Source organism: Dromaius novaehollandiae, chromosome 2, assembly GCF_036370855.1.
Source record: "Dromaius novaehollandiae isolate bDroNov1 chromosome 2, bDroNov1.hap1, whole genome shotgun sequence".
Lineage (NCBI taxonomy): Eukaryota > Metazoa > Chordata > Aves > Casuariiformes > Dromaiidae > Dromaius > Dromaius novaehollandiae.
Window position 1 is genome coordinate 5,398,040 of NC_088099.1, and position 18,939 is coordinate 5,416,978.

The 18,939-nt window shown below is 42.2% G+C and overlaps 1 protein-coding gene across 5 annotated transcripts in view; it reads left to right on the forward strand.

Annotated features, from left to right (window-relative positions):
- CRHR2 (corticotropin releasing hormone receptor 2) overlaps nt 1-18,939 on the forward strand; it is a 163,496-nt gene that overhangs the window by 85,815 nt on the left and 58,742 nt on the right. For all 5 annotated transcript variants that reach the window (XM_026097359.2, XM_064505688.1, XM_064505689.1 and 2 more), the window contains 2 exons: nt 1,894-1,979; nt 8,691-8,797. In XM_026097359.2, coding sequence (XP_025953144.2) covers nt 1,894-1,979; nt 8,691-8,797 — 193 coding nt within the window. The remainder of the gene's footprint in view (nt 1-1,893; nt 1,980-8,690; nt 8,798-18,939) is intronic.

Genomic DNA, 18,939 nt, shown 5'->3' on the forward strand with positions numbered 1-18,939 from the left:
ATAAGATAGAAATCAGTTCTAAACAGGTGGCTTTTACCATTTCACAGATTGTAGTGTAGCTAAGACATCTGCACAATGCTGGTAGATATCACACTGGTCTCCCAGGAGAGCTGTGGCTCCCCAGAAGCCTGGTAGATACCCCATGGTACCTAACATAACTTTAGTTGTTCACACATAAACATCTAGTGCCATCAGACATTGTAAGCTATTCCACCAGCCTGTAGTTGCTGCACAGATCTCCTCTAGCTCATGTGGCATGTCTGCTAGTCCTGGAAAATGTCTCAAGTACCCAGAGCATCTCAGATGGCCCTTGACATATGTGGAAACTGAATAGCATCCTTTGTGTGCACCAGAAGGGAGAGCTAAAAGAGGTGGTTTGAGAGCTGAGACCAGAGCTATGAAACCTCATTACTGGATCAAAATGCTGGCCATTCCTATTTTATTTGGCTCTGCTGCTCAAGAGGAAGCAGTGAAAAGGTGCAAATAGACCACTGCAGCATGAAATTGAATGACGTGTATGGATATTATGTAACCTGGAGCATCTAGGTCAATGTTCCTTGTTGCCTTCTGCACGGACTTTTCTTCTCTGTAAGAAAGGGTACATTTTAAAAAGCCTTGCTAGCCTTTTCTATGAATCATAGTCAACAGCACTTCTATAACCTTTGAGTCTGATGTTTTTATTTGACATCTTGTTTTCCTGATGTCTGGGTATTGAACTAGCACTGAATGACCATGGCAAAGGCCAATGAGAAATTGGATAAAGGGCAACAAGAAGAGTTGATTATGCAGCTGCTTGTATGTGTCTTTTGGGGATTTTTTGAATTTCCTTTTTTATTTTAATATTATAGTCTCTGAGACACAGTTCAAAATATGCATGCAAAAAAACCCATTGCTTTTAGGAGTGGAAGAAGGTAGCTTGTACAGCAAAATAGTTTTGTCTCTGAGTGCCCTGTGAGGAAAAGGAGTGCTTGCCAGAAACTGAATCTCCCTCAGACATTGCTGCACGTGGTTTTCAGAGCTCCTCAGGATGACATTGAAACTGGACTTGAAATCTCTCAACTTTGGTGAATTAATCCCTGATTTTCACTCATATTATGGGAGAAATGGGTCCTTGGGAAGGGATCGGGAGTACTTTTCTTCTCCTAGAGTATGGGTGAACGCATCCTGTCCAAAATGCCCACTTCTGGAATCTTTTCAGAGGTGTTCTTATATGGACTCCCCAGTCTTCCTGCCCCAGGAGTGGGGAAATGTAGTTAACTTGTTCCTGTTTCAGGTTCTTCCTGTGCATAACTGTTTGGGAGACACTGGGAGCCAATGTAAAGGCTTTGTGGGCCAACCTTCCCCAACTTGTGAGAAAGGCGCTTAAGTCTGATTCAGTTTTTCAGCCCTGAAGAGTGCAGAAGTTTTACTGTTGCATAGAAAGACTCTAGAAAATCAGTATCTGCAGGAAAATTTCTTCTGGTTTACAGAAAGGGATAGGATAGGATAAAGGGAAGGGAGCAGAGCAATAACTTTACCATACCATTCTACCAGATGGAGCACTAAAGATCTAAACTGTTCTGCCCATTTCTGAATGCATCATTTAATTGCTTTTCAGAAGACCGTATTTACATTAAGATTTCTCTTGTGATGCCCTTCTTATACCTGTATGAAACCATTATCAGCAAGTATCTTGAAAAAACATTTGTCTCTGTATGTGTTTACGTGCTCTATTTCTCCTCTTCTCTCCTTGGCAGGCTGTTCTAGTTTTCAGTCATCACAGAGGTGAGATAGGTTGGTTTGCCTTGTGAATAATCTGGTCTATTAACCCTTTCTTAAATCTCTGAATTTGCTAGTCTTTGTAAAGTTCAGTATAGAGTGTTCATTTCTCTCTTTTATTTTGCTGCCTATCAGGAAATGCCTACAGAGAATGCCTGGGCAATGGGACATGGGCTTCCAAGATAAACTACTCTCAGTGCGAGCCTATTCTGGATGACAAGGTCTGTATTTCTCCCTTTGTTCTTCTCAATGTCGTTTTTCAGCATACATGGGTGCAAAGCTAAGCTTAAAGGTAACATACTAATTTGGGACTTCTGAGCTGCGTTTCATTTTTGTTTCTGCAACAAATCCTCCCTGCGAGTTCAGGCAAACCCCTTATCCCCTCTTCACATCCCTTCTTCACATGTTTTCTAGAAAAGAAAGGATGCTTTATTACACTGTCCCTGATGATATAGGTTTATGCAGATCCTTCCTAGTTTTGTATAGAGCCTATAGCTGCTACAGTAAATGTTAGTAATAAGACCAAAAGCTTCCTTGGCACAGAAATAAAAGCTCTCACCAGCTGATTCCACTCTGTACCTACCAATTCTAAGGTCTCATCAACAGCTGGCCTTTCCAGATATCAATATGATTTTCCCTTCAGCAAACAGGTAAAGGGGCAGCAGCAGAAAAACACATAAAAGCAGGCATGGGTCCCAGCTGTCTTTAAAAGACTGAGCCAGCCCTGCATTGTATAGGAGTTTACAGAAGGAAATTAGCATATAGGGCTAAGCTCCTTCAGAAGGGCTGCAAGCGATTACGTGAAGTCCTTTTCTTTTTGGATTGCTCGCCTTTTCTTGATGCATCATAGACATTCACCTTCACACAGTTTAAACTTAAAGGCTTTTTAGGCCATGTTTCTGTCTTTTTTCCCTTTCTCCTATTTTGAGTGCTAAGATGGGACATAAAAAATACATAGGCTTTGTACTCTCTCTCTGCCAGGAGTGACTTTCTCTCTGAGAATCAGGGTAGCACCCAGCAGTTCAGGGCTATTTATGTTTTGGTTTTTTTTCCACTCTTTCTGTTGTTGGAGTTGTGCCAGGTCCATTGCAAACACAGAGGAGGAAGAAAAGATCTGGCCTACTTACAGTTCCTTGTGGAGTTAATCAGGATTTAGGTCTCAGGAACTATCTGGAATAGGGCTGCACCCAGAAATGTCATGATTTGTTTTGGCTGTGGCTCAGCATCCATCCCATAGGACCCATGTTGTTGCTGAATGTGGGCTTTGACAAATGAATGAGAGAACAGATAACTACACATCAATTGCTGAGGGGTGGCCACTCTTATCCACTGGCTGGGCCACTTGGCGGTAGCTTCCCCCTCAATTGCAAGAGGCTTCTAGAAAGTAAGAAGAAATGCACCACAGCATAACTGTAGTCCGGAGGGACTGATACACATTCAAGGTGTTCCAGCCTAATGAGGTAGTTCCCATGGCAGTTTTAGATGATCTAAGTTGGGACCACCCCAGTTCAGCCCCTCCTTACATTTCCTTCCCACTGAAAATGAAAAACTTCATTTTTTTTTGCTAGGTCAATTTTCAGTTGAATCAGTTCCCTGAACCATCTTATTGCATTTTTACGGGAGTGCTAGGGCCAGCACAAGCAAGAGGAGTGGAAGTGTGACCATGGTTGAGAGAGTCGTCAGATCATTGCAGCTCGGAGGGAGATAGGTTTACACTTCTGTGAAACCACCTTCCTAATGAGCAAGAGTGGGGGTGTGTAGCAGCTGGTAGTGGTATGGGGTCCAGAGCTGGGCAAAGTTCAAAAGCTTTGATTTGGGTTAGCCTGGTATGGGAAACTTGATCTGACAGAGCCCCACCAGCTCAGGAAAATGCTGCCGTATTTTAATGGTGCTCGTTATCTGTTTGTCTGCGTGACTTCAACAGTTGCTATCTCTGCACAGACAAATACAGGCAAGTTTTATTTTAAGGGGTTTGGAGAAGTGTTGTGACTAGAGGACAGGATTATTTCCTTTGCTCTGTTTTTGCTTTTAAAAACTTTGTAGCTATGGTAATAGTTTAAAACTTCTTAAACAGCATGTTCCTTAAATAGGAAAGTGCAGATGTTCCCCCCACATGTACAACCATCCTTGTTTGCAAAAGCTTAAAAATTCATTTTGTAGTTCTTTGAAGATTTGTGTCAAGCTTTACAGATATTAACATTCGTGAATATTTTTGAAATCTCTGCATAATGCTCAGTGTTACAGGTGAATACTCAGGTTACTTTGTGATCTCAAAAAAAAAAAAAAAATCCCTCATTCCCCCATGCATTTCCACAATCTTCCATTTTGATTAAAGGTGAGATGCAAGCACACATGTGGGTATATTGTTATTTATTGATAGATCCCAGCAGATGCCATGCACCAGCCCCACTCAACTACTTTCTATGTATTTTTTTTTTTAAGGCAGAAAACAACACAATTTTCAAGCCTAGCTACTTACAGCCAGAGTGCTAAGGAAGTGCATGGTTTAACTTCAAATGCAGTGACAGATACATGATCATGGGAACAGGAGTTTTCAAGGTCAACCCAGTGTCAATTGCTACATTCATTATGAGAGAGTGTTGGTAACATAGCAAGGGAGATTGCAATTTTTTTCTGAGCTGTGGGTTAGTCTCTGAGGTCATAAGCTCCTGTAGCACACACTCACTGATGGATTATGTTAATACATCAGTGCTTAACTTGGTGGTCATGAGCTGCGGCTACAGGACAGTACCTGAGAAGACCGTGCTCTGGGGCTGCTACTCTCCTAGATAGACACTTCAGGTGGGATTTTCTAGCCCTTCAAGTAGTTATGTAGTTTATGTTTGAAATGCCCCAGTGTGTCCCCATGGGTCTGGCAGATGTGACACAGGGCTTCTGGGAGAACTGTGTCATTCTGTAGCAGCAATTCAACATCAGTCACCGTAGGGACCACAGTCTCCAGTGTGCACATCAGGGGGCATGCCTGTGTGTGCCCAGCTCTTTCCAGCCCTTGGTTCGGATGTTGGTTCATATGTTTAGTAGATACCCAAATGTAGGTGTCTTAATCTTGGATGGAATCCCACCCTCTGCATGGTAGTTTAGCTCCTACTCCAGGCACGGGAATCGGACACAAAAATCTTTATACTGGATGGCATGATGTGTAATAAATGAAAAGCTTCCACTCAGCCTACAAGTGTCTGTTTCAAAGAGACCTTCACTGCATCTGGCACAAATCTGTGATCTTGTTAGAAGGCAAATGTGTCTCAGGCAGCAAAGAAAATATCTCAGCCTCCATAAAGAGCTATAAATTAGGAACTTTGGGTTTGCCTGTGTGGCCTATGGCAGCTGGATGTGAGTTTGGCTCTGCTACTGTTTTGAGGTGCCTTGAGGCTGTGTAGCCAAGTTAGCACCATGCTGGGCCTGAGTTAATGTATCCTGCTTAGGAACACAGTTGTATTAGCCACAGTTACACAGCTTCCGGCTGGCTCAGAACAGGAAAGCAGTGAACTCAGAGGGAGATGAGAGAGCTCCCACTTGTAAGCAAAAGCACAAGGAAATACTGCCTCCTCCCTCCACTTGGAGCAGTGCAAGTCTGCTTTGACCTTTCATTAGCTTATATGGTGCTTAGTTGAGGTAATATTCACCTTGGCTGATCTTTAATTGTCTAAAAGTTACACATTTAGTCCAAACTAGTCATCTAGTCTTCCTCAACAGTCAAGAGAAATATATAGAGGCCTCTTCAAGGAGTGATTTGTCACTATCCTCAACATTTTGCAAGAAGTGGACTATGCTTGCACAGTGCTTGTCTCCTTTCCCTGACTGCCAAGGAGCCACAGACAGTCAGCTTTGCCCAGTCACTGAAATTTTAGGGAGTTCATTAGGTGAGATAGTACCCTTATTTTGGATATCAAGAAAGAGAGGAGGAAGGGAGAGGGCTCTCCAAGAAAGGAGAACTAGCAGAAGCCAAAGAAGGCCAGTTTTTATTAGGGCAGCATCTTGGATAACAAAGATGCTTCCCAGCAGCTTCCAATAGTCTTTGGAGAGGAGATATGGTGTCTTTAAGCTGGACTGGTGATGAGGAACAGGAAGAAATCTAAATTGGGACCAAACTGGGAATAGAGTGCAGAGCCTCTTGGTGAGCTCAGGAAGATATGTGCTGTAAACCTGGCAGGACCTGTTAGAGGGACAACAATCCTTGTCATCTTGATTGGGACAGTCATTAGGTGGTCATAAGTCCAAGTCATTAGCTGGTTTGGTTCAGACAGATTAGGAGTCACATCCTAGCTAAAACAAAGGAAAAGTTACCCTGGAAAGAATGGCTCCCGGCCTGAAGTCTAGCTGTAAGGAGCCCAGTGTGACTTAGTGTACAAAGCTGGTACAGATAAAGACAGGAGGCTCCTCTCTCTCAGTTTACCTAGTAGAAGCTGGCTGGAAGATAACGCTGCACTGTCTGATAGAACATGACTGCCATGGATAATATATGACATGGAAGAAGACTGATGATGGTGCCTACTGTGATCTGGAAAGCACAGCTAGCACAATGTCCTGACCATCTCCTCTTTTAGCTCCTTTCTAATGTAAAGACCTGCCTCCTCATCCATGAACAGGACTTGAATTTGCACTGTAGTGGAGTGAAACATCTTCCTGGAAGCAGAGGAATACTGGGTAGCAGTAGAAGGTTGTTACCTCTTAAATGCATATGCCTTCAGGAGAGTGAGACAGAACAGAGTTATGCAAGTATTTTACTTGAACTGAGCTTTGGCCAACGCATGGCTGATTCTGGGCATGGGATTTTTCAGCCCTGGAGGTGTTGTCTCCCATTCTACCAGAGATGCAGATTGCATACAAACTGGTGGGAAGTGATCTTGCCACCCTGTCAGCTCAGTTTTTTATAGGCACTGAGGCAGTGCTTGTTTGTATGATCTTTGAATTTGCCTTCAGGAAACATTGTTAGTGTCAGCAACAGAAAAAAAGGTTGTGCCTGTTCTTCCTTCAAAGCCAGTGCTTCAAAGAGGAGCTTGATTATATTTTTTCCAATTAATTTTCTTCTCTTCTGAACTGTAACCTCTTAAAACTTCAGTGAAATTGAAATAATGGTTAGGAGCCAACAGAGAGAGCTGTAGGGTGAGGTTCAAAGAGCAGACTTCTTGGCTGGGAGAAACACTGTCATCTTTTAGAAGATTTCTAGCACCACACCAACACTTAAGTGGGAAAGAAGATAAGCAAGCTAGTGTTCTGGGACACTAGCTGAACAGCACAACATTGTGTTACAGGTAGGCACTTCAATTCTAGCTGTAAGAGTGTGTATTCCTCCCCTTTAGTTACCTGGTGACTTTAGAATAAGCGAAGTTCAGTGTCTTGTTTTTTGGTTCTCCTCAAGGCTATGCAGAAATGTGCCTGTGCAGAGGGAAGTTTATTTTCAGGGATTTTATAATAGACATGAGAATACCTTATATGGTTGAGTTCTGTCCAGAAACAGCGCATTGCTCCATGGGCTGAAGATATAGGCAATTTCATCATGAAAATGATTCCAAAAGGGCTCACTCACTCTAGCAAAGTGCTGGAAGATGCTGCCTTCATAAAATGATGGAGCAGATACTAACTACAGCTGCTAGTTGTAGTTTCATCCTAACATTTATTCACTGACAAATTTTTTTGACTGAAATAAAACGTTAAGGGAAATTGTTACAAAAAATAAACAAAGGAAATTCAACCCAAAGTAGAAAAGTGATGACATTTGCATGATTTTGGTTTTCTTTTTGTCATGAGGGAGGAAATTTAGGTAGTTATTTTTCAAAGGTCTTTCTTATCCCTTTTTTATTATTTCTTTATAGCTTTTCTCTTCTGAGAGAGGAGAACATCCCAAAGTGGGGGAAAGATCTTCTTAACCTGAAGGAATCAAATACCACCCCCCCCCCAAATATGTTTTCAGGGGGTTTTGTTCTTGAAGTAACTGTCAATTTTTAACCAGATTCAGTATTTTTCTACTTTTTCCTCTCCATCAGGCAAAGAAAGGAGTTGCTTCTGTATTTCTGTAGCCAGCAGCAGACCACAAAAAAAGAATCTTCCATTTACTTCTGGCAAATAAGTCAATTAGGCTGAAGTCTTACAAACCCAGGTCAAATTTTGACCACATCACTAAATACACTGATTTAGGTGGGGGCACATTTGTTCTTTGTTTGCAGGATCAAGAACCTACTAACAATCCCCTCAGCATCCTAGGAAATAGACACCAATATAAGTTTCACCACACACTTGGGTCCATGTTTAAAACAGTGGATCTCTGGTCTTTCAGGCTCTGTTAGAACTGAGGGACTCTGCTAGATTCTAACTCTTTCAGTCTGCATTGGTTCTGCCCTTCATTGGAAAGATAAGGATCTTGGTTTGCAAGGAAAGTACCTCAGAGAAAATGCTGCCCCTATAGAAAAGGCCTATCATTTATTCTTACTGACAACTGATTCATTTTCATATGAAAACCAATCTATCTGAATAGGAAAGTAGCATAACCTGGCTCATTAGGACCATCTAGACTCCTAATAAAGGGATGTTTTGCATCATACTGGGACTGTGGAAAGATCATCTCCTGTGTCTTTAGTAACCTCCTTACCTTTAAAATGCAAAGTTTTAAAACAGAATAATGAAGAAAGTAACAAATCCTGAGGAAACTGCAGTAAAAAAAATCAGAAAGAAAAAACTTTTTCTGCAGAGATCTGTAAGAAACTGTGGACAAATTCCAAACTGAAATGAAACCAAACCTGCACTTCTGCATCTGTCCAGCATGCTTGGCTAATACATAAGCATCAGCCCTGGGGTTATTATATCATTTTAAACTCAAGAAAAGTAATTACTGTTTCCTAAACTGATTAACTGTTCCTTAATGTCAGTACTCAGAGAGTCATGCTGATTTAATCATGTTATCTCTTTACCTCCAGAGGAAGTATGCGCTCCATTACAAGATTGCTCTCATCATAAACTACCTGGGGCACTGTATATCAGTAGGGGCCCTTATAGTTGCCTTTATGCTTTTCTTGTGCTTGAGGTGAGTAATCTGTTTGCATGCTTCTAACTTGGTTGGGTGTGTGAAACTTACTATTGGTTTACTTGATCCCTCTAACAACGCTGTCCAGCTTGTGTATGGCCTTGAAAAATGATCATGGCATTTATGCTCCCAAGCATGTACATGATTTCATTGATGAATGCAGTGGATGAGCTGTAACGATGGCTTCCGTGCTTAGGACCCAGAGCCTATTTGTATTCAGGAAGAAAACTATGCATGATTTATTGATGCAGTAAAAACCCTGTGAGCACACAGAGTGCTTCATTAAGGGAAGCTGGGATTTAAGTGTGTTGAATTTCAAGTTTTGGGGACAATTTTCTTTTTTCTAAGGCTGTGCATTAAAACACAAGGCATTTTGCATTCCCTGACACATAAAGGCCAGATCTAGACCCAGGGAGGTGGAATGTAATCTTTCCACTGTGCTTTCACTTAGCTCCAATTCTTGTCCCATTGAAGAACTTAGAAGTTTGTTTAAATAAAAACTAAGTGAGTAAGAGCTTTATCTCCACCAGCGGTCATGAGATGGGGGATTCAAGTCATTGAAACTATGTGGAAACTCCTCTCTTCCCTGGTTCAGTAGTACAGAAGGGAATATGTGTGTCAGGTCACATGGATATCACAGTGAAAGCAAAGCTTGGGAAGAAGATAGGGCTGCAGGGGAAAAGAAAGGACAGGGGAGAAGGGTGAGTGGAAGTTAATAGGCATCGGTCACTATCATAGGTTTTATACATATGTATGGAGGCTGATTCACAGGAATATTTTTTAATAATAATGGCCTGGTCAGAGTATTTCTGTATTATTTATGCTGCCTTGTCTAGGAACATTCAGCTTGAACTTGGACTCAAATGCACTATGTGCTCTGGAACAGTTATCCTTGAGACAAATATTGTAAATATAACAGAGCGAAAGGAGGTTGAGGAGGGCCCGTAGGATTGCAACATGATGATAGACAGTGGTTTCAGTAAAAGAATTACTGCTTTCCTAGAATGGAACATCTCTGTGAAGGCCTATGCTAAGTTTTTCTCTTGAGCAGTCCTAGCGAGAGGGTCTTTCTTATCCACAACAGGAATTTTCTTTCGTTCCAGCATCTCTGAGCAGAATAATCTACACTAATAAGGGGGCAAAAAGCTTGGAACGTTCAGTGGTAACGTTTCAGATCTGTGATTTTAAATTCCAGTTTCTACCTTTTTACTGTGCATATAATGCTAATTCCCGTAGTGCTTGGAGCCCTGAATTAATTTGCACTGAATAAAGAATGCAAATTATTCATTGTAACTATATTCCCTGCTTTGATGCTGAATCTTTTATAAATGCTTAAGTAAATAAAGCAGAAACAATTAGATAATATGCTATAAATGTATCTATCCTTCAACATTGAAGTAGCCTATTTAATCTCTTTTAAGTTTTTCTGATATATGAACTCTGACTTCAAGGTTTAAGTATTGCAGTCAATTTCGGCATTAAAAATGACTGCAGCATTTAGGTAGTTCCCTGTACATGCCCTGAATAAAGATATTCCATTTTCGAGATGGACACTGCACCATACAGAACAAATCTAGTGTCCTGACGTGACTGTCCAGCTGGCATAAGCCAACATGAGCTACCTTGGTCTCTGTAGAGTTACACATCTTCGTCAAATGTATCTCTGCAAAGTGTCCCAAAGGCAAATCAGTTCTGATCATTTGAGTCCTGTTGTTTGGAGCTTTTCTTTCTGTTTTAGTCTGGATGGAAGAGGGCATCTATTAATTGCATGAAGCAGGACGATTTAGATAATTCCTGGCTAAAAGAACAGTAGAAGACCCAGAAGGCTAGATTGGGTATTTCTGTATCCACTCTACCCACAGTGGAAATCTATCAGCTCTTTATTCCTGCCCCACCAACCTACCTCACTCCGTAGTACCTGCTCAGGGTGAGGATAGAAAGAAGACCTTGAGGAAGGCTCAAGATATACAATCACTCCCTATTTTTAGACTTCTCACCTGTCGTCTGCCTGATTTTCCTTTGCTCTGTCAATGCAAATGGAATAGGAATAAAGGAATAGACTGGAGCACATCTGCTGCACTGAAACACAGCTGTGAAGAAGTCTGAGAAATCTCTCACACTGGTGGTTTTAAGAGAAAGTTAAATATCTGGCCAGCATGGCAAAGAGGATGTTGCTTTGCTGATGGGCCAGTGAGAAGGATGTTCTGCTTTTGGAGATGAGCTTCGCCATTGCTTTTGCTGCCCCGGCCCAGGTGCCTGTTGCGTCAATGGGAAGTTTAAGTTCTCAGTCCTGCTGGGGTGGGAAGGGGAAGAATTAGATGTATTCCTTATTCTTCCAAATATGTCCTGTGTCATCTTGTTGTCAGTTCCCATCTCTTTCAGTTCCTTATGCACCCCTCTGTCCTCTCTTCATGGCACTCCCTCCACCCTGATAGAATTGTTCTGCTGCCTTAAACCCTAAAGAACCTTGCACCAAAATATATTTTGAGGGGCAGAAAGCTCAGATGTAGCAGCAAGCAATGAAACCATCTGCCAACCATATTTCTGTGTTGCCAGGAGACCCCAGCAGAGCTGGGAAGGCAGGAGAACTGAGCTGGGAATTCCCTTCTACTGCTAAGACCTCTTCCATCTTTCTCCAGTTCTGTGGCTTATGATCCAGTCCCTCCTCCTTGGCTGTGTGAGGAAAAATAAGCCAGCAAACTTACATTCAGCACTTGAAGAAAAAAAGTGAAGTCCAAATTGTGGGAAAGGACTTGATTTTCCTTGGCACGTTGAGTGGCAATGATTCATTGAGATAGCTCCTACGGGGCTAAGTCAAGGATGATTCCTCAAGGTGTAAGTTTAGGTGGTCTTAGAAGTGTGAAAGCCTCACTGTTTTTACAAGGCAAGACACAAGAAACAACAACAGCAAAAAGAAAAGTGCTGAGAAGGAAAAGTAAAGAATATTTTGCATAAACCAGGTGTGCTGTAGAGCAGCATTCGTATCTGATGCAGGACTGGGAGAGATTTGCTCAGTGCACTTCACATGGCATTGGTATAATGTATCTATCTGCACTGCTGTGAAACTCACAGGCTTTGTGTTCTCATTAATAGTAAAGATTTAATTCATCCCTCAGGTGCCTACAGGCAGTTCCTGCTGACATGGCTCTCACCCTCCCACACAATCACATTCTGATTTCTGATAAAGCAGGAATTTTCCATAGGAGGAATCCTGCTAACAGTAATTACCATTCAAGCTAAAGAAAGAAAGAAAAAAAGGCAGAAAAAATAAAAGCATTCCTTTTGAACGACATTTTTCCTTTACTGTTGCTCAGTATGCAGAACCCCAAATTGCTGTGCCCTGACTTTTTTTCCTTGTTAGTATGCTGTTATATCAGCCTCTGAGGTGCAATGTGATTCCTTTGTTAAACTCCGTCTTTGTTATTAAACAGTGTGATGCCAGCAGTGACCTAACTAGATTCAATCAGCAGATGTTTTATTTGTGCAGTAGTGACTGAAGCAAAGGCATTGACTCCAGGAAGACAGGTGTTTGTTCTGGGAAACATCTAAGTCTCCGCTGAGTTTTGAACTCCTCAGAGAAGGAGGGGGCTGAAAGGAAGATAGGCTGAGCACTGAAAATGGCAAGTCCTTCTGCACAGATTGCTGGGAAAAGGCAGCTCTGAAAAACTGCACAGACATGTTCTCACGGCATCTTTTGTCACTGGTATGGTGGTAATGAAGGCAAATGAGGGCCTGAGGGAAACTTTGCTTTCCTGATTCCCCTCCATTAATCTCTTCCTATTTCTTCTTTAAAATATCTGATATTTCTCATGGGACTGAGGAAGTGTGCCCTTTCCTTCTGCTGGTAACAGCCAGATTGCCTAAATCCCATCTATTTTTTTCTCCCAGAGACTAATTTATTTTTTTCTTGAAGGAACATTTTCACTTTTTTTTTAACAAGCGCCCAGGTTTTAGGAATGGGAGATCCCATTGTCCTTTATCCTTCCTTGTTCCAGGCTCCTCTGAGCTGCCTCTTGATCATCAGTCCTGTGTGCATTTGGTGAGACAGCTGCTGCAGGTCTCTATTAGTAAGGATGAAAAGGCTTGATTAAATGCTTTGTAGAAACCTGTCAGAAGAAATGTAGAGCATTTGTGCAGAGCAGGTTTTGTAGGGTAGAGTGATATGACATCTATCAGCCAGTGCTGAGTATTGGGAATATATCAAGTGGGTAGGTGAGCTGCACAATTAATACTTTCTCTAGGAGTTGCAGTTAAAAGTGATGTGATATCTGATGCGATTAGGGCAGAGCAGGCTCCAGATCTAATACACAGTCATCCTGTATATACCTTTCTATTATGGAGCAAGGAAAAGAAGAGTCAGTCTCAGGACACAATGTCAAACAAATGAATTAATGAATTAATTTGCATGTTAGTGCTCCATTTTCTCTCTCAGCTTCTGGCTTTCCACCTAGCCTTGTTAAGTCTGTTCCATCTGTCAGTTAGCACAGCAGGGCCTTAAAAAATGATTCAGGCACATGGCATGTTTTAAACTTCGCTGTAAATACTGGTAATGGCACAGCATGTGTTTAGTGGATAGTAATGGCTGCTGGTTTGGAGACAAAACTCTGTCCATAGTGTGGTTCCCAACAGCAAGGCAGGAATGAAAATGAATGGAACTCTGTAAATAAGCACATATTCAATGAGATACTAACTGGTCATCTTTGAGAACAAAACATCTGAAGTGTCTGTACTGCTTGAATCCACCTGAAGTGTCCTCAGTGACTAAGATAAAGGACAGCAGCATGTTTCTTGGTGACTAGCCTTAGACCAATGTCTTTGCTTTCTGCTGTCTTTACTCACTCCCCTCTCATCTCACATCTATATCACTTGTTCTTTAGTCTAGACGTTCCCTCTTTGTACAGAGCCTAGCACAGAAACCACAGATGAAAGCTGCATCTGAAATAGTGGTACTGTAGCCTAGAAATATGAAGGTTGTCAGGGAGTATGATTGCTGCCTATAAATACATCACTGTTGGATAAACTTTAGAAAAAGAAATGCTACTTACAATCAAGGACAATATTAGTGCAAAAAGAAAAGGGTATGGACACATTATGAATAGACCCTTGAGCGGATATTGAAGGATGGTTTCTAATCAGCAGAGCGGCAAGGTTCTGGAGCAAATGTAATGGAGGAAAACCTAACTTGGAGTTTTAGACTAGAGTTTCGGGAATTTGTGAAGGACTATATGACTGAATGACTTAGTGGCTTGGCCTTCGAAGGCTAAAGTTTCCTGATTCTATCCTGTGCTTGAGCTGTGTTCCTACTGATGTGTTTCTGTCACTGCTGAGGTTTTAGCCACAACGGTGTGTCTTTGGAGACAGACACCAACTCGTTTAAATTCAGGTAACAGAACTGCTCTGTGCAGGATTAAATCTGTATTAATTAACAAGCTAAAACCCATTTGTATTCTGTTCTGCCTTTGTTGGTTGTGAATAAATGTATTTGGAGCAATTCTTGCAGATTTTCCAAAGTCTCAGAGGAATAAAGAAAATAGAGTTTTGTCTTTGCAGTTTTTGTTGTCTGCGTTAGGTACGTATCGTGTTCAGGAGGCCAACTTACTTCAAAAAAGAACCTGCCCTGAGGCATCTCTGGATAGGTGAATCAGAAAAGATATTTTCAAGCCTGGGTGTTTAGAGCTATCTACTAGAAGTGCACATTTAGGTGTTTAAATATTAAATGGTTTGATTTCAGGTTTTCTCAGAGGAATCGCACATCCATATCCTTCACAAAATCTGGTGCAGTTGTCTAGCACCCAGCCACCTTCTCTTCTGCCTAATCTAAATGATGGCTACTGCTACATCTTATTACTGTGTCAAGTAAAACCCAAGAGATGTGGAAAATCTCTTGCTCGTATCATCCTTAAATGGGACATGTGTACTGTTGCTGGCATATGGACTGCCTGTGTGTGTTACAGAAGCAGCAGTTTCCTGTGGGAGGTTTGAACCACAGGGAAACATTTCCACCTGGGCAGTGATCACCATGAAGCTGATAACAGCCAGGGGAGGCGTGGAAGGGAGTGGGGATTGGCTCCCACCTTGCAGAAGTTTATATTGGTACAGCTTTGGTGTTATATGAAGAGGAAGAAGAGGGATAGAAAGAATGAGGGCAGGGATGGAGGGAAGCCTTCTCCTTTGTAGCTTGGTACAGAGCAGGTTCCTGTGGGCACTTTAGCTGGGGAAGTTTAGAAACATAGGAATGAATATTTGGACAGCTGAAGAAGCACCCAGGTTATAAATAATCTTATATATTCTTCCCTGAATTCCTTGCCAAATATGCCAAAATGATGAAATATTCCACACCATATTTTGATGGAAATGAGGCCAAGGAGAGTGTTAACAGCAGCATCAGTGCCATTGGCTTTCCCTGTGCTGTTTTAACCATGCAGTATCTGCAAAGGAAGATAATTTAATAAACAATTCTTAATTATATTATAAGCAAAAAAGTCCATAAACCTTGAATTCCCTAGCTGATCTTTTAAACTGTTTTTCTTTTAGATCTTTTTTTATATAATCCCACAAGAAGATAATAAATGAGGACATATTGTGCACTCATATATTCCCCAAACAGCAGCTATAAGCCAGATCAACCTTCATCGGCTCCCAGTGTCTGGCTTCTGAAGTCCTAACTCTGATTTAGACAATCCAGTAGCAATGGTCACCCTTCATAGCAAACATTCACTCTTCCACATTCTGAACTTATAACTACAGCCTGGGTCAACAGGACAATGTCTTAGATAAATTTCAGAGGGAGGGAGCCACTTATTGTGTCCCTGCTACTCTAAAGGTAGTTTGTTACTGGGGACTACCTCAGACCTAGGCTGCAAGGAAGCTCCTGTTAGAAAGATACTTCACAGCCCCATTTACAGTTTGCCTCAATATGACTGACATTTAGCAAAGTGGATTGGGTCATATTCCTAAAGCTCCTTCAACCAGCTAAGCCACAAGCACGTACTGTACTAAATGAAGTCATATATTTCTAACTTGGTCCCTGTGAAAATACACTGAGGGAATTTCTCCAGTGGAAGAGCAATCAAGACTGGAGCCATAGTCTTAGATGGCAGTATCCATGATTAGGTTTCCGTTAGCCCATATTTAACCATGTAGTTCTCAGGAGGAATGTCTCTCCTTGTACACTGACTAGGACAAGGGCACAGGCTGATGCACTGTCCTGTGATTATCCACACTGTTTATTGTCAGCACACTCCCAGGCAGACTGTGACCTGTGTTGGCTAGTGCTCTCCCAGACAGTATCTGCAATTCTCAAAGTCTAGGTTTTCCAACAGACAGTATGGCTGTGGCCATTTGGAAGAGAGGTTAGGTGTACAGATGCAAGCTGTGTAACTCCAGCTGCCACAGAACCAAGGAAAAGGCTCTGCCTTCTATTATTCACTACTGGAAATATGGCTCAGAGGTTTAAAAAAATGATGTGTAGACACGTCACCAGTGTGATTTCTTTTGTTGAACTCCCATTTATTCTTCTCCCTCACTACTTTTTGCTACTGGGCACACAGATATCTCCTGCTACACACCTCTCAGCACTCCCACCATTGGCCTCAGCTCAGCTTACGCTCATCTTAGGAATCTAAAAACTCTCCTGTGCCTTCTGTACCTTCCCATCTCTGCCAGGGCCTATCCGCTAGTCTTGAAAATCAAAAAGAGAGACCAAGGGGTAGATGTGGGTGCATGTGGACATTGAGTGCCATTGGGACAATGGGAAACAATTCATTTGGTCGGTCATGCACTAAATAAGCTTTGCCTGGGAATTTCCTTTCATAGCCTCCATTAAGGGTGTAAGAGAGTCTCTATTCTTTAGTGACTCTGATCTTTTTCAATTTTAAATTCTTCATTTTCTCTTCTCTTTTATTCTTCCTCACCATTTCCTGTTTCAGCTTTGCTACTCTTACAGCTGTTTTGGAAGTTAGATTTGTGCATTTCTTCAGCTGTGTAAGGCTGATTATAGAGAACACTGAGCCAGAATCACCTCAGCGATGTGCAGGGAAAGGACAAGACACAATGATCAAAAGTTGGGGAAAGAGAAATTCCAGATGGGCATAAGTAAGATATTTTTCACCATAATTATGGTCAGGCATTACAGCACGGTCCTAGAGAAGCTGCTGAATCTACGTTCTTAGAGACTTCACAGGACAAGTTCCTGGTAACTAGATCTATTTTCATGTTGGCCTTGCTCTGAGAAGGAGCTTAGACTACACCGCTAAGAGTTCCTTCTAACCTAAATTATTCTATGATTTACCCAGACTCCAGACTTAATTATCTCTTTTTTTATATAATAATCATGTAAGGAAAAAAATGCAGTGAAGATTTTCACTTGAACTGACTAAGAGTAAAACTGTAATAACAGTAAAGCAAAGCAAAGAGAAGGGATTCCTTGCTTTCATACTCTTATCTCAGTGGTAGCTCTCAGAAGACTTTGCAAGAGAGTTGTATAATCCTCCTTGCCTCTACATAGAGTCTTTCAGTGCAGTTGGTTTCTGTTTCTACCATTTGCTTTTGGGCAGGTCTCTGCAAAACCTGATATTTCCTGTTGCTGTCCTCTCCATCACAAAGCAGACCCAGCCTGCTTTTCTTCCTTGATCAGGGGTATTCAGTTTGGGAGAGCTGAGAAAGGCTGGAATTAGTATTTCCCTGATGCTGAAAAATGAAGTGACTTAAGTCAAGGTCATCCAACAACAGAGTTGAGAATAAAACCCAGTTTTCATGCAGTTTGGAATCTTGTAGCTCATCCTGCCTCTCTACTCCCTCAGCAAATCAATGGTCAGGTACCAAACAGGAGACTTACCCTTTTGGCTGCAGCAACCTCTTCCCACCATGCGGCACATTGCTACAGCCCTTGCAAGAAATCTCTTCTTCTGACAGAGCTGGCCTGGAGGGTGAGGTTGTCCTGGAAGACTTAGGATCCTCATGCTGCTGATCTGCACTGGTCAAATGCCTGTGCAGACAGGCCCATGTCTGTTGGAAGACTAGATGCTCCTTTCCCTCAGGTAGCTGGATGCTGGTCATGGGTGTTGGGATGCCGATAATTTCAAAGGATTGCCCTATGTCTGTTTGCATCTCCCTGTCACAAGCAGCAGTAAGTACAGTTTCTCTCAAGCAGAGACAATACTTCTATTTGCCTTGGTCTAGCTTTGATTTCTCCGTAGGAAAAGAAATCCCTCTCTCCGTGCCCCAATGGCATGCTTTGCATGTGTTCCCTAGGGCCAGTTAACACATCACTGTCTGCAGAGGGCTGTTTTTGACCCCTGTTCACAATGCTACACAGCCATACAGTGCCAGGTACAAACACTGGTGACAATGAATGCATTTGGTCTGGTCTTGCCCTGGGGTTATCCTGCCTGTGGTCTTCTATGTAGTGTTTTCTGCAGCCTTTCAACCCTAGAAATGTCAGTGCTTTAAGCTTTTGTGGCCAAAGCAAACAGAATCCCCTGTGTCCTGTGCTTAAAAGCTGGCTTGAATGCAAGAGACGTTAAGTTTTGGAAAAGGCTTAGTGGAGCACAGATGGCTCCACAATGGGTTTGTTTTGGGGGTCTAAGTACATCCTAAACACTGACAGAAGTAGCTGCTTCTCCTCTTCACCTGAGCATTTTGCCCCCACCCTCCTATTGAAGCCATTTTTCTCTTCTTGGCTTTTCTTTTTCCCTTGGAAGTGCCCCTTGCCTTTCACGTGGGAATATTTATATTCTCCTAGGCAACTGCCACCAAGAAGCTCATTTCCTTGCCACCCTCTCCAGCTGCCTTTGCCATCTGTGAGCATTAGGAGTACCAGAATACAGGCACTGATCGATCAAGATTGTGCAGGGAAACCATGAAGACCTCAGGGGAGGCCTCCATGTGGATGATAGCACCAGGATAACAGGCACACAGCCTGGGAAATGGTTTGCAGTTAGGTATTCTTCCCACTCTTGCCATTTATGGCTTGTCCATGAGCTTTGCCTGTCCTAGGAAAGACTGACGGGGAAATATATTTTTTTTAAGTATTGTCCAAGACTGCCCTTCGTACTTGTTCAACAGTTATGGAGTGGGAAGAACTCCAAGAAAGTGCTCTCAGACTTCTCCTGCCAGCTGTTTTCAGACAGCCGGTGGAACAG